At 40.4% G+C, this 15,154-nt stretch overlaps 1 protein-coding gene across 2 annotated transcripts in view; it reads left to right on the top strand.

Moving 5' to 3' along the window:
* The window catches only part of MYLK (myosin light chain kinase), a 199,490-nt gene that overhangs the window by 95,980 nt on the left and 88,356 nt on the right, over positions 1–15,154 (top strand). Inside the window, exon 11 of one of the 2 annotated variants that reach the window (XM_066323075.1) lies at positions 3,422–3,574. In XM_066323075.1, the coding sequence (XP_066179172.1) occupies positions 3,422–3,574 (153 nt within the window). Of the gene's footprint in view, positions 1–3,421; positions 3,575–8,793; positions 8,867–15,154 lie in introns of those variants that run through there. The other variant, XM_066323076.1, reaches the window with a different exon arrangement.

Raw genomic sequence — 15,154 nt, 5'->3', positions numbered from 1 at the left:
TACTCCAAGCAGACCTTACAGTGCTCTTGGCAAAATGATGTGTTGGAGTCTTTCATCAACTGGCCACATGAAGAAAATGGTATATTCACAGTATAAACTTGGAGGCAGGCAGACCAATTCTGTTTTAAGACTAAAAGGTGTATTAGCATCTGCTCTCCATGTTTGGAATATAAAGCTCTTTATATTCACAACTGAACTCTAGTAGGACAGGGGAAAAGGCAGTATGCTGTGAGCAATCCCAATACTGTTCAAAATACAGCACTTTTGCAGAACTCTAAAGAAATAAAAATCACATGGAACAGGATGGATAAAGTCCACTAGAAAATATTAAATGCCAATTGTCATCCAAGCATGACAATGATAACAAACCAGAATTAATTTGAGCAGAATAGTAAGGAAAGAATATATATATATTGGTGAAATAATGGATGTGAAGACCAGGTTATGAATCATAAGAAACAGGAACAGAAGGCTGCTTTGAGAAACAAATAAGAACAAAAAGGAAGGCAGCAGAACCTGCTCCATTCCAGGCTGGCCATCCCTTGGGAACAGGCTGTGTGATGTCCAGTTTGCCTTCCCCAATCTCCAAGGAACGCACACCACCTGAGAACTGAAAGCCTTGAAACTTCTTCTGTAATGTTACATCCAAGTACTACTTTAGATACCAAGAATATTTATCAGCTTCGACTGCATACCAATTCAAAACATTTTCCAAGCATTACACAGGTTGACCTCCCCTTCAGGTCAAGTGAGACAAAAAATAGATGATGTATATTCTGCATTGTCTGTAATTACCTCTTACCATCTGTAAGGATGAGTAGTTTTTTCATATTCATAGAGACACATAAGAGCTACCTGACTGAACTATGAATTTCATCCAAGCTCTTACTCTTCTCTGCAAATCTACCATTAAAGCTTTTTTTCCCAACTTTTTCAAGATGGTTCTTTTCTCCATTTGTTCTCCCTCTATGTTTTATTTAAGTTTCTTTCTGAATTTTCACTGATTTACTGCCAAACTTCCCTGAAAGTAAAATTCTTGTATTTTAATTCTGTCCTCACCAAAGCCTTATAAATAATTTCTTGTGCTCTCAGTGACAATACTTCAGTGTGTAACTCCAACTTACTTTGTCTTTTGAAATAATTCTAGCTAGCTTCTTTTTCAATTGCAGGAATAAATATGAGTGCTTTAAGTAAGTTTTTATTCATATTGCTTTCTGAGTGGTTTTTTTTTTTTTCTCCCAAAGTTTAACTGAACCTCTTTCTGCTGAATTTAAGAACAATATGATGATGACTTTAGCATAACAATTCTCTGAGTAGTGTTTGGTTTTAGGATAGCTTTGTGATTTGTCCAGAAAGCTTTTAATAAATGGGCCAGGGGAAAATTTCCTTTCTTCAGGCATAACATGCCAGCAGAAAGGTATTTTTTGTTATTGTTCCTGCTGCCAAGCTGTCCTGGAGATTTGACTGTTCTGCCTCTGGAGAAGGGAACGTTTCACTACTGGGAGAGTTGTTTTTATTACATCAAAATATAAGTACTGTGGATGTAGCTTAGAATCTTGCTGCAGGTTATTCCTAAGGGCTGATACACTTGTGTCTATTTCCTGGGTTCTAATGAAAATGCTGTTCTGTAAGTGAATTCACTATTTTTTGATTAATGCTAAAAATTAGCCAGTTTTGTTGGGAGCTGAGGTGAAGAGCCCTGGTAAAATTTGAGGGCATGGTAAAGAGTCCTCATTTTGCTTTTCCATGCAGAACACTTGCCCTACTCATTTGGTTACTTACAAAAGAAATACACAGGCGTTGTTCTGCTTTTCATGAAGCAGCTTTTATCCCGGGTGTGTTTCTGATACGGCATCATGGCACCATTTGTCACCACTCATAGTTTCAATGTCAGAATGCCAGGCAAGGACCCTGTCAGGTTAGACATTCTACAGTTGGACCAAGAAAGGCAGTCCAGTCCCTTTGTCCTCCAACAGAAGGCTTTGTCTGCTTGGGCTTTAGCTCTACCTGTACTTATTTGAATGTAGTGCTGTTCCCACATGCAGAAACACTGTGGTTTAGTGTAATAGTTCCAACAGTCTGTGTGTGACTGAGTGAAAATTGGCTCAGAGGAAACAATAATAAGAATATGTGACCTGTGACAAAGGTTGGAGAGATTTTATTCTAACATTTTTCTGGGTAGTTGATTAAGTATTCACCCCAGTTTTTCACGCAATAGAAAATTTGCTAACTTAACAGATGGCTTATAAGCAAAGGAGGAAGATCATCTACCGTATTTTATAATATATGCAAGTGTTGGATGATGCTGATTTTGGCACATGTTTGTATTTCAGAATGAAACTTTGTGTGCATGTAGATAGTGCACAGATAATAATTGCCTTTTGAGTTGGCTTCTGTTGAAAATCAGAGATAAGAGAAAAATCTGTCCCATCATTTAATTTATCCTGCTCATAGTGCAGAACTGGTTCTTGAAAACCCCAGAGCTGGATCCCTTAAAATTATTTTGGTAATGAAATAGATTTCCATCTTTTTTGACCACCAACTCCCAAGCAACAGACATCTTCAGATCACTCCTGCACAATTTCTCTGCTGTTTCATTCTCTTCTCTTAGATGACCGTGATTTCTATTTCCAGCGTGATGTTTATGCACAGGTATAAGGCTGTCTTAATTATTGCATACACTGGGAAAGCAACCAGAGATGAGTCAGTAGTGGAAACTATTTAATATTGGGAAAACAGATTGCAGAAGCATTTCAGAAAGTAAGGCTGGGACTGATGATGGTTTCTGAAACAAGAGCAAGACAACTTTGAGCCATCTATACTAATATTTAAGCATGTCAAACTAATTCAAGGAACCAGTTTCTCAAAATAAACTTCTTTAATGATGTCACTGCACCCTTCTGTTACTGGCTGTACTGTAGTGTAGATCGACTGCTTCTGTAAAGCAGCTTCTTGGCTCCCTTGCAGATCTTACTGTCTCTATTGGAATGTTTTCCACTACAAAGTACCCCTTGGAGGGCTTCAAGGGCTTCTCCCGCCCGACAGATTTTGCACATCTAGCTTTGTCTGCATTTCATCTAGTTTCAGGCAAATTACAAAATGGAGACCATGTCTGAAGTAAGCACACATTTCTTGTCTCATCCACCTCAAAGAGAAGCAAACCCAAACTTTTGTCCTTTTGCTGCTATTCAAGGCAGCTTGCAGTGAGTCTGGTGGTGAGCTTTGACAGCCATGTTGTGCTCAGAGCTTGGGGTGCTGCTGGTTTTAGTCACTAGAGAGCAGTGGCTGTGCACAGAGTGGGATTTGGTCTGCGCTTTCACAGGCTGGCTGGTGTCAGGCATCCCGATTTCACTGAAAACTAAAGCGCTTTTGAAATTTGTGGCAGACATGTTAAGTCAATTCTCTTCCTTTCTGTCTGCAGACCAGCCAATTCAATATGCTCATTCCACCTTTGAAGATGGAGTTGCAAAACTGACTGTCCAAGATGCCCTACCAGAAGATGATGGAGTTTACACCTGTCTGGCTGAAAACAACACAGGACAGGCATCGTGTAGTGCTCAGGTCACAGTCAAAGGTGAATATCTCAGACTACTGTAACATATAACCTTTTTTAACTCAAATAACTTTGGATCCTTAACAGAGGTGGTTGTAAGTGGATTCCTTGTTTTTGCCAAGCTTTTGTCAGCTGGGTATCTCTTCTCCCCCTCAGAGGCGTGTGCAGCTTAAGTGCTGAAGGACTGTGGAGTGTAAAGTAATTAGCATGTTTCAGAAAAAGGTATTAGTGCTTCGACCTTCCCAAGGGCTTAGTGTACAGAGCAGTGAGGTTGTTCTGGAAAAGGTTTACCAGTGTAAGAAAGGACTGGAACTGCTCAAAAAACCCCCACTGCAGTATCACCAGTGTCACCCATCAGAGAATGTTACAGGGAGGAGGGAGATGCTGCTCCTTTCTCCTGAAAGGCAGAGCAGAGACCAGTGTCAGGGACTCCAGTTATGATAGTAAATGCCAATATTCTTGTTCTGTTACCAGGATTTATCAGATATCATTCTGAACAGGCATCTATCAGCTAACTGGAGACTGTATAACCCTAAATAAGTGGAATTTTGGTACTGAAAGTACCAGAAGAAAATTGTAGTAAGCAATTGAGGTGACGTGTTGTTTCAGAAATCTGACTGAGTGCTGATGTGACAGAATTGATTTATTCATGGAAGCCATAATTCTGTACTAGAATCTCAACAAACACATTCTAAAAGACCAGAGTTCAAAATGAAGACCTGAGGTGACAGAATTTCATGGATAAATTCAACAGTGAGGTAGAATCCATCAATAGTGTGGTCTTTATTCTTTCAATCTCCCCTGACATCAGTCTATACAGGTGTTTTGTTTCATGGCCTGGAGATTACCCCTCCTCTTCATTCTCTCTCTTCAATCTCTCTCCCTCAGACTCTCCCCCTATGTACAATCAGTCCTGTATTTGGTATTTTTCACCTGCAAATGATTTTTCCCCAGAGTTAAAATAGTTTGTCACTGCCTGTCCAACAGACTGCTGAGTGACAGCTGCCAACGAAAATATTCTTTTTGTTTATGAGTAAATAATACCTGCCCTAAATTTGTACACTCAGTTTGGTGGGAAATGTACCCTGATCCCTGGGATCTCAAGATGTGTCTTTGTTTACCAGTGTTCTGGGGTGTTTGTCTACAGCTCTTTAGTGCTATGCCTGCCCCTATTCTGTCTGTATGACAAGGCTGAAATAAAAACAAAGCAATTCTGACAAACCTGTGAGTTAATTTCTTGATGACCAAATTGAAAATGCAGTCATCCCCTCTTCATCTTCCCCTTCTGAAAAATGGCAGCAAGTAAGAAAACATCAATTTAAAATAAGCCTGAAATGAATCTGTTCTCAAAGTTATCATTTATGATTTGTCTGAAGCCTTTCTTCTGCATTAGCTAAGGGCCACCTTAGAGAGGTCCACCTCAAGGGAACTGTTTTTGGCCCAGGCTCTCTGATCCATGACTGGGACTCAGAAACCAAAGGGCCAGTCCCCTGTCACTGGGCATTTCTGAGTTATTTCAGGGCTGACAGGCAATCCTAACGTGGGAGCAGTAGTGAGCGAGCCTTTCCCTGGGCTCTGCTGAGTTATTTCAGGCCACATAGTCACTGTTGCACTGTGTTGGGTTCCTCTCGCACTTCACACAGTCTGGGGCTAGAAGGCTGCATTGCCACCATCATGGGGATGTTACTCTCATCTGCATCCCATTCTATTTCCTAGGAGTCATGGAGTAGGGAGGGGGAAGAATAAGAGCAGAATTAAGAACATTCATGACAGGCTGTAAAACTACATGTTCAATATTTTTACAGCTTTAGCTATCCTGTCTTCTTCTTCCCTAATGTCCCTGTTGCCATGAGGATTACAGTAACTTTCCCCAAAACTCAGAACAAAGTGAATTTTTCTGCCCAAAATAGTACCAGATTTAAAATCTAATTTCTAAATCTCTTATCTGTGTGTCTATATTTTTCCATCAGAACCTCTGTCAAAAGCTTATTGGCATTAGAGTTCTCTGAGTCTCTGAATGCTGCTACTTAAGGCTTCTCTAAAGGCTCGTCTTGTGCAAACAGATTATAACAGAAAATGATTGCTTGTGCAGAAAGGGAGAAAACTTCAAAAACCCTCTCCTGACCAAACACTGCTTTCTGGAATAAAGTCTGTAAAATCGTTTCTGAATTGTAACCCATCTTTATCCAGGTCTTTTTTGTCTCCAAGATGATTTAAGGATGTCAAGTTTCCTGCAATGCTCAGTTTGTTCATTCGCTGTTAGAGAAATATTTTCCTTTCGTATGCGAGAAGTAATCCATATTTAATCCAAGAAGGGATGGATGTTCTTGGCATATCATCAGTGTCAGACCAGTGTCTGAATCCAGTTTTTCCTTAACTTGCTTCTGTGGTCCTTGGACACATCTCTGTCTAGGTCTACCTTTCACTTCATGCTGCCATTTTTGGCTCTGCTATTCTGCTGCATCAGGGATTCCATGAAGGGACGTATCTAGTCTTGATCACTGAGGGAATTTTACCTGGAGTGAATAGCCTGTCTCAACAGTAAAACTCAGTTTTATTTTTCTGAATGAAATTCAGCTCACAGATAACTCAGGAAAGTTAGCAGCAAGGATAGTGTGTGTCAAACTGTTCAGTTCACATTTGAATTGTAGTACAAGATGATCCTTAACCTGCTAGTAGGTCACAGCTGTTATCTAGCCACATATTGTGTTTTCTAATCAACTTCTGTGCATTCTTTGCCTTTTTGACGGTCTATTACCTTGTTTTTGTGAAAGGAAGTTATTGTAGGAAGTCTTTTAAAGGTCCTTTGTCCAACAAAGGGTTACTGTTCCAAGTCCAGTTAAATACAAGAGTGGGATTTTTTCCAGTAGTTTCAGCATGATTTGCATTAGGCCCTGGATAATTGTCTAAGCTAATTGTGGCATAACTTTCCTTCTAAGTCATCAGTCTCAGATTCATTTATGGTTGTCTTTTTCTTCCTTATTATTACACAGGATAAATTCTGTCTAGCACTGGGCAACCTCAGTATTACCCCTTTGTTTTGTATGGAAAACAGTGAAGGAACTTAGTTATTTGTAGGAGGCTTTTTGCACTGTGTAAAAAAAAAAAAAAGTCCCACATTTCATATGGGTGGGATTCATACAGAAACACAATAGTCTTTAAAAAATCAAGTTCATCAGTCTTCTGCTTAATTTAAGTGAGAAATTACCATATTCAGATCACTTCAGATCTCTCTCACTTAAGTAAGTGATCTGAAGGCTGAGCAGATTGGGGTAGATCCATTAGGTACTCTGGGGAGAAACGGAGTTAATCAAGGTGAAGCTAATTTTGGCCTTGTAAAGGACTAAGTAGACAAGGCTGAACCCTGGCAGCCAGGGTTCCAGGTTCTTCCCTCTGTCAGCAGTTTCTCAAAGCTGACACAGAGGTAGAGATGAACTAGAGACTGAGCAGTGCTCCCTGCAAAAAACAGCTTAACAAATATCTTCACCACAAGCATTATTTCTGACTGAACCTCCCAGGGAAGTGGGGTGCACTGAGTAAATGCTGCATCAATTGGCCTAATGCATGTAACCTGAGAGGTGAGAAACGTGGTTCAGTGTTACTCAAACACTCAGTTATAGATATTTCTGAAATAGTACCATTTGCTACTAAATGTAGGTTTATTTTTTTCTTTTTGCATTGTTTTCTACACACAGCAAAATCAAATTTTGGAAGGCTTTGGGGCTCATGCACATTTTATTTTTAAGGTTTTTAAACATGTGCATGACTGGTTTGTTCCTGTTATTCTGTGTGCAAGCTATTGTATTTGGTGTTCACATTTTCACAGTTAATATTACAATTTGCTTACTGTTCTATGATATGAAAATAAGTATACAAGCCATTTTTAAATACACCAGGCATCCTACTTAAAAAACAAACAAACCTACCAGCTCTTAACAGGGATATCCAGGGTCACCTGAAATATATGGTGATTCTATACTGATGAGAATTGCAGATACTCAGTTTTATTTATGAATTTATTAATCAGGCTATGAATAAATTATGAAGTTCTTTATTATTAATTTATTAATCATTTTTATCAGGATGGTTGAATATTTTAATCAGGTATTTTATGAATAGGAAACCGAGGTGAGGAACAGTTAATTGACTCTGGATGTACACGTGCAGTGAGTTGGTGTTACTGTTCTGCTGAGGCTGTGACAGCCAGAGCATGAAGGCAAGACAGATGGAGGTAGTAACTGGTATGGTTGGAAGGTAAGGCCAGCTCCCAGGAATGGTGACAGTTCTTCAGGTCTGCCCCATTCCTGAGATAAACCTTCTGATATGTTGTTTGTCAGTTAATTAATCACTGACATGGAGTTACAGGTCAGATCTACCTGCAGAAAAAATGTGTATATTTAATGACCTGACATTCACAGCAATACCTGAGTGTGCTACACATGATTATGGACTGCAGGGAGAGTGGGAATAGGTGTGAGCTCTGTTGTGCCAAACCACATCAATTCTGCAAGTGGAAAACTTCTCTTATTTTGCAAACAGACTCTGCATATCAGAGGGGTAGGGATTGGCTGGTTCAGCTTTCTCTAGGTCTGGTGTCCAGCTGGAGCACTTGCTGTGGCTCCTAGGAGAATGTCCTCTGTCTTGCATTTCTGCAGTAAATGACAAACAAATACCTGACCACTGCATGCTCCTTGAGATTTCTCCAGCCTCCCTGTACCAGGCAGCAGCATCGCTGGTGGTTTCCTAAGATGGAGCATGTGGTGTGGGCAGTGAGAGCAGCAGGACAGGCTGGAGGCTGCAGTGTTCCTGTGGGCTCTGATGCTCTGCAGCCACACATTTTGCTGATGCTTGTTTTCTGCTAGTTTTTTGTTTGTTTGCTGCTTTTTAAATACAGGCCTAATACTCTTTGTAAGCAAACACTATTCAGCAGATAGTGCTGCTCCTGCTTATTGGCTCTTGACCTCATTTCTCTTTCCCTGCCAGCAGTGCATTGGCCTGGACTCACATCTGTTCCCCTTTCTCCCCCAGCACTTTCTGTTCATGCCTTTTTTTTCCCAGTGCAGCCTCCCCAGCATAAGTGTCTATGTTGGGAAGCCTGTAACCCTTCCAAGCCGATTACTGTAGTCATTCATTGATCACTGGACGAGCAGATTAGAGCCACCTGAAAGCCTGTCACAGCCCCTGCTGGAACCAGTTTATCAGAGCCGCAGAGGGAGATGCTTTCTGAAAAGCCAGTTTGTTTTGTTCCTGTCACTCTTCCATCTGGTGTGAGTGGGACCATAAAATATAACCAGGTGGAAGAAAACCTTACAGGTAGGAATCTTTTCCTTCAATCATAAGAGGACTCTTCAGGTCGTGGGTTGTTTTTCTTTCTGTCTCAGATTGACCCTTCTCAGACATTAATCGTTTCAAGAAGGTTATCACTGCAATAAGCAGCCTCTCTTTGAAGAATTAATTGAGAGGCCACAGCTCTGTTTCTCTGAGATCCGTATTTCTGCCGAAGGTAAGCAAAGGACAGTGTCTTACTTGCCAACACTGATGAAATGTCTGTGACAGCTTTTCAAAGTCACTGCTTATTTGAACGCATTTTGCTTTATTTCAAGTATAACATAAATGACTACAGATGACTTTATAAAACACATCAGTCTAGTCCTGTTAAATGTCCAAAAGGTATTCCAGACCAGTGGCTGGGTGGGACCACTTGTCTGTGTAAGAATTGGTTTCAGAGCACTAAGTGAAAGAGAGAAAGGTTTTCTTCCTGTATTGAAAAGTCAGAGGTAAACTGTCATAAGCATCAAAAAAACTCTGTTCCAAAGATTTCAAGAGTGCCTCAAAGGTCTCAGTCCAGCACTCTGTATGGTTCAATAGCTAGAACCCTTCTAAGTTTGGGGTTGTTTTTTTTTAAATTGCCTTCTTGCCTTTTTCCTTTAAATTTCCTTCAAGACCAAATGTGGAACAGAATGCCAGCTAGAAACCAAAACTGAAGGGCAAAAGCAAAACACGTGAAAGCTGTCAATGATAGATGTGCCATCAATATAAAAAATGTGCTCTAAAGAAAGTTTCTTGTTATATATCATTTCCAGGAAAAGGGGAACAAGGTTTGGATGAGAATGAGAGATGAGTGCTTGCAGAATAAGAAAAATTTAAATGTCAGAAATTGCATTAACATTTCTTATAAATGAAATTAAAAGGTGAGATGCTGACAGGAAAAAAATTAAAGACAAGAGAGAAAAGAAAAAAAACTTACCCTTAAATCAACTGTGACACACGATCAAATACTGTGAGCATTAAATTATTATGTACCAGAATGACAGAAAACAGATGATTATTATAACAGTAGGGAACAGCCCTACATTGGTCAAAGGGCAAACTGTCCCAGCTTGGATTGCCAAATTCTACAGTGTTCTAAGATTCAGCTGAAAAGTGGAAGTCATCAAAATACGTATAAAACCTGTTCACTGAATATATGCCTGTGTAATTTTGAAAACAGGGGCATGATGTTACCCCAAAGAATGTTTTCAGGAGCAGCTGATGTGGATTAGCTGATGGGAAGTTAAACAATCAGCCATCAAACTACCTCACAGGATTAGCTCCATTTTTAAAACTTTCCAGAAGTTGCCTAAGGGAAGCATCCATCATTTCTCTGCAGCAGAGGAACAGAACAGAGGGTAGGAACCTTGTCTATACATATATTTTAATGAAAGCTTGGCTGTTGGGCCACATACACAGACTCATTCTGTCTTTGCTTTTTTTTTTTTGAAGAGTGGTGTCTTGGTTCAAAATATTTTTAATATAAATTAATAAGAAGAGAAAACTGACCACAAGCAATGCTGTACTAGAGCTATCTTATCTTTTATGGACTTAAATTGGTCTTGCTTTAGAATACTTTTCTGACACCAACTTAGACCCAGAAATACAATATTGTTGTATTTTTCCTCCTTTTTTCCATTTTATATTAGTCTTACTTCAAATTTGATTTCTTAGCTCTCAGTCTGAGTCTTATTTGTCTTTGAGGCATTCCTTAACAGCATTCTTAGTACAGTATCCTTTTGATTGCTCACCCAAGAGAGGAGCTAAATTGTTTTAATATTACCACAGGATAACTAATTTTGTTGCCATTGTGGAGTTTCCAGAGAAGGGAAAGGCTGAAGGGGCTGTAACTCTTTAGATCAGTGGCATCTCATGGGACACATGTTCTTCATGTGGTTGCCTGTTCTTATTGTTGTTCCACTGCATTTCAACTCATGCACATCCCAGTTTTTTTCTCTAATGGGACTGGTATATGGTATATTTTCTCCAATGGAACAGTCAAACACATTATGACTCTGCAAATAAATTAAAATCTACCTGGGCAGTCACACAAAAATTGAGACTATACATGTAGAGGTGAAATCCTGCCTCAGCAGAATGCATATTTTCACTGTGGAGCTGACCTGGCTCGATCTAGCGTACCTGAAGCACCTCTCCTGCAGATTTCCATGTCAGACTGGTATCTAATGCTGGGGAATTCGTTAGCAATGGGCCAGCTGAGCTGCCTTGTAAATGTATTTGGTAGGTGTACAGGCTCTCAGGCCTTCCATGGAGTTGCTTTCTGTGACAGTGACAAAAGAGCAATTACTTGATGTAAATAACTTGCAAACGGGGTAAGTCATTAATAAGGCAGAGAGTTCTGAAGGCAAAAGCAAACACCACTTTGGCTGCAGAAGCTTCCAGTGAGCCTGTCAGGGAGGAATTCAGTCTGCTGACTGCAAAGTGATCTGCTGTGAACCCAGACATCTATTTTGTATCTGACCCCTGCACTTTCATGGAGCTTTCTCCTGAGGGGAAGCAGAGAGGGTGGTAAGGAGGTGCAGCTCTGTTCTCTCTGAAATCCAATGGGACTCACAATAGGACTCATGGAATGGTTGAAAACTGCCAGGAGAAGTTCTGGCTGGACATTAGGAATCATCTTTTAAGAGGGTGGTCAAACACTGGAACATCCTCCCTAAAGAGGTGATCAATGCCCCAAGGCTGTCAGTGTTTGTGGGTTATTTGGACAATGTCCCAAACAGCAGGCTTTAGCTTTTGGTCTGCTCTGAACTGGTCAGGCAGCTGGACTAGATAATCCCTGTAGACCCCATTCAGCTGAGATAGTCCATTCTATTCTTTCTGTTCACCCACGTCATGATTGTGGTGCCATCTCAGTCACACAGAACCATAGAATATGCTGAGTTGGAAGGGACCCATCAGGATCATTGAGCCCAGCTCCTGGCCCTGCACAGGACACTCCAAGAATCCCACTGTGTGCCTGAGAGCCTTGTCCAAACGGCTCTTTAACTCAGACAAGCTTGGTGCCGTGACCATCTCCCTGGGGAGCCTGTTCCAGAGCTCCACTGGAACAACTCTGTTTGTCTGCACAACAAACTGAGCTGGCAAAAGAGTTAAAATGCTGACCTCGTGAAAAGGCTGACCTGGTGGTATCCTGTCCCATACAGAGGAAAGACCCTGGAAAGAAGGGGCATACATGGAGCTGCAGGGTAGGGCTGGAAACCTAGCCCAGAGTAAAATAACGATTTCCAGACAAGATAAAGTGGAACTTGGTCTCCTTTGTATACTCCAAACTACCCTGACTGGGGTTTGGGCTTTGGGCATTGTCAGTCTTAGGTTAACAGTTTTTCTGTCAAATGCAAGGGCGTCATACAGACTATAACTTGTCTCAGCTCTTAAATCTTACCTTCCATTTACAAAAAAAAAAAAAAAAAAGGATTATAACTGCAAAAATAAATGATGGGAGGTAAATGTGTAAATAACACTGCTAGGTCATTGAACACCTTGTTCTCATGACCTAAGTTTGCAAAATGGCATACTAACCTGAGATCTTTAATAAAGCAGAAATGTTCCTACATGTCTCAGGAACATAAAGGTCTGATACTTTTTATGCCATTATAAATCAAGTTTTGAATTTTTGAAATATTTGCAGAAAAGGATATGTCTCAGGCCTGAGGCAGAAAATTTCTGATTTCTGTCTTTACAGAAAGACAAATGTGTGTCTTCATATCAATTTTCTGCCTTATAAAATCTCTTAACTTTACAATCAATAGCATTGTTAGCTTAAGATCTGGTAATGGCTGGATTTGTTTACACCAAGAACATTTGAGGATGTAAAACCCTTTTCAAGCTTGCGATCTGTGTGTGAACCTGAGTCTTGCTTTGAGAGGTTTTAGTGGAATCTGGTGCTTCTCTCCCTGAGCCTGCTCGCACAGAGCTTTTTGAGTTACACATTCTCCTCAGCTCAGTTGAGTTATTAGCCTGTGAGCCAGAATGATATTTAAACACCATAAATGGTAAATGTTGCCGAGGCAGCCCTTCCGCACGGCTTGGAGCAGGCATTAGTTGGCAGTCAACCCCCTAATGCTGGCAAACAGATTCCTCGAGTATAATTAAACCTCTTGTAAGACTAAACATTGCGAGTTTTGCAGCGTTCTGAACATAAGGCAGCAAACTCTCTATTCTTCCCGTGTCCTTGACTTGTGACCAGTTGTAACCCTGGCCTTGGCCGCTGAGCTGCTGCCTGCAGCCGTGTGGAGATGCAGTGCTGTGGCTGACCCAGCTTCAGCTGGGGGCTGGAAAGGCCAATCTCCAGAGGTTCCTCCCAAACTCAGTTGTTGTGTGGTTCTGTGCAGTGCTCAGCTTGCTGAAGTCCTGATATTTCAACAGGAGATGTCAGCATTCTGCAGCTCACGTGAAAATGCCTTCAGTTCGTCTGGGTAGGCAAATGAACGAGAAAAATTCCTAGAGCAGATGATGTCCATAAATTGTTAACTGGTTTGATACAGGCCAGGTCAAACCCAGGTCTAGTCCTTGGAAACCTTCTTAAAGTTTGCATCTTCATATGGATATTCTTCTTCAGTTTCAGCAGCAAATCTGGGAATGGGAATGGCACAGTGCAATTATTAATTTTTTTTTCCTTCTCTCCAAGGATATAGATTTTTCTATGACTTTTACCTTAGAATATAAATAGTTGGCTGCATAATTGCATTTAAACTGGTACAGCTGTGTTGTGCAATTGACTTGTACTAGGTTAACTGTTTATTACAGCAAGAATTTTTCCCTTTTCTACTAGATATGCTCCTTCAATCAATACTCACCATTTCTTATCAATATAAATGTGTTTAAAAATATGCTCCAGCCCTAAGTCCTGATCCAGGGCAAGATTTTACAAAATTCACGTTTATTTTGGCTTAGACTCACAGCTAACACTATAACTCTTCTTGCAATAACTTCCAGTCTGTTCATATGCAGAGGTTAAATTTATGTAAGGACTCCTTAAAATCTGGATTGGGAAAATTCAAGCAAAAGGAAAGCATTTTTTATCACCTTATATTTCTAATAATACAGGCTACTACATAATCTAAATTTTTATATAGTCACTGTAGATAGGTTATCGTACTATTGATGACACAAATACTGGAACACAGTGTAAGAGATGAATAGAAATAGTTTTTCATCAAATGTAATATATCTTTTCCCATTGCCATCCGAATAAGCTGAGAATTTGTATTTTTCCTCAGAAATTGAAAGAGTTTAAATTCTCCTTAATCTCTATGGATTTGATGCAGTAAATGGCTTTTTAAACATAGATCTGTGGGCTTATTAGAGTGTCTTTCCAATAAAAAAATGACCCCTCAGGGGTAAGGGAATGTGGTGGGAAAAGCCTATATTCCCTTTGCTTTGTAAAAAATATATGTGAGTATATAAAGTACCATTTACATGCTTTGCTTACTATTTCTGGTCTCCCAGGCTGTGTTTCCCACTGAGTTATGCATCTTATTACTTGCTCTTTCCCAACATTCTTGCATATTAAATCCTGAGGAAAGGCAAAAAACAGGAAACTTGCATGTGCAATCATTGTGGTGGAGTTTTAAATCTATCATCCTGTGTAACGCCTTATCAAAAACCTGTTGAAGTGACAGAGAGACCACTGCCCACAGAAAGGCTCCAGCTGGGCTTGCACATTGTGCCAGACCAGGGCTCTGTGCAAAAACTGTGCTCTGTAGGACACCTTTCAGAAAATCATAGCTCCCTTCCACATTATCTTACACAATTGGACCTGGAGGAAACCAACAGTTTCATCTGTGGCTGTAAAATCGTCGCAGCTTTTGTAAGCTGCAATAAAGTAAACTAGACTCAAGGTCTGAAAAGAAGTCTCTGAAGTGTACCTGTGTTTTATCAAGCCCATCTATGGGAGCAGTAGGTCGGGCTCTCTGATGGTCCCCAGGAACTGCCTCGGCATGAGAGGGGTGGGGGCAATTTAGTGCACTAGCAGAAGCTGATTGAGGAAGGGAAAGGGACAGAGAAAATTAACTGACAAAGCAATTTTTAGTATCTCTGTGTTGACTCTTATACTCTTTGTTTTCACTCTTAGAGGTGAACCTACTCCTGTGTGAGAGCAATAAGAATTAAGAGTGATGAGGGAGCTATTAAATGGCTATAGGCGATTAGAGAGCATTAACATAATAGACAGAGATCAGATCTCCTCTTTTTTCACATCCAGTTGGATGAGCTTGAGGATGCATAGATGCAGAATGAGGTCATGCCCATATGCTAATGTCAAACTAAATT

This window comes from Sylvia atricapilla, chromosome 7, assembly GCF_009819655.1.
Source record: "Sylvia atricapilla isolate bSylAtr1 chromosome 7, bSylAtr1.pri, whole genome shotgun sequence".
Lineage (NCBI taxonomy): Eukaryota > Metazoa > Chordata > Aves > Passeriformes > Sylviidae > Sylvia > Sylvia atricapilla.
The sequence above is the reverse complement of the archived record's forward strand: the minus strand, read 5'-3'. Positions and strand labels throughout refer to the sequence as shown.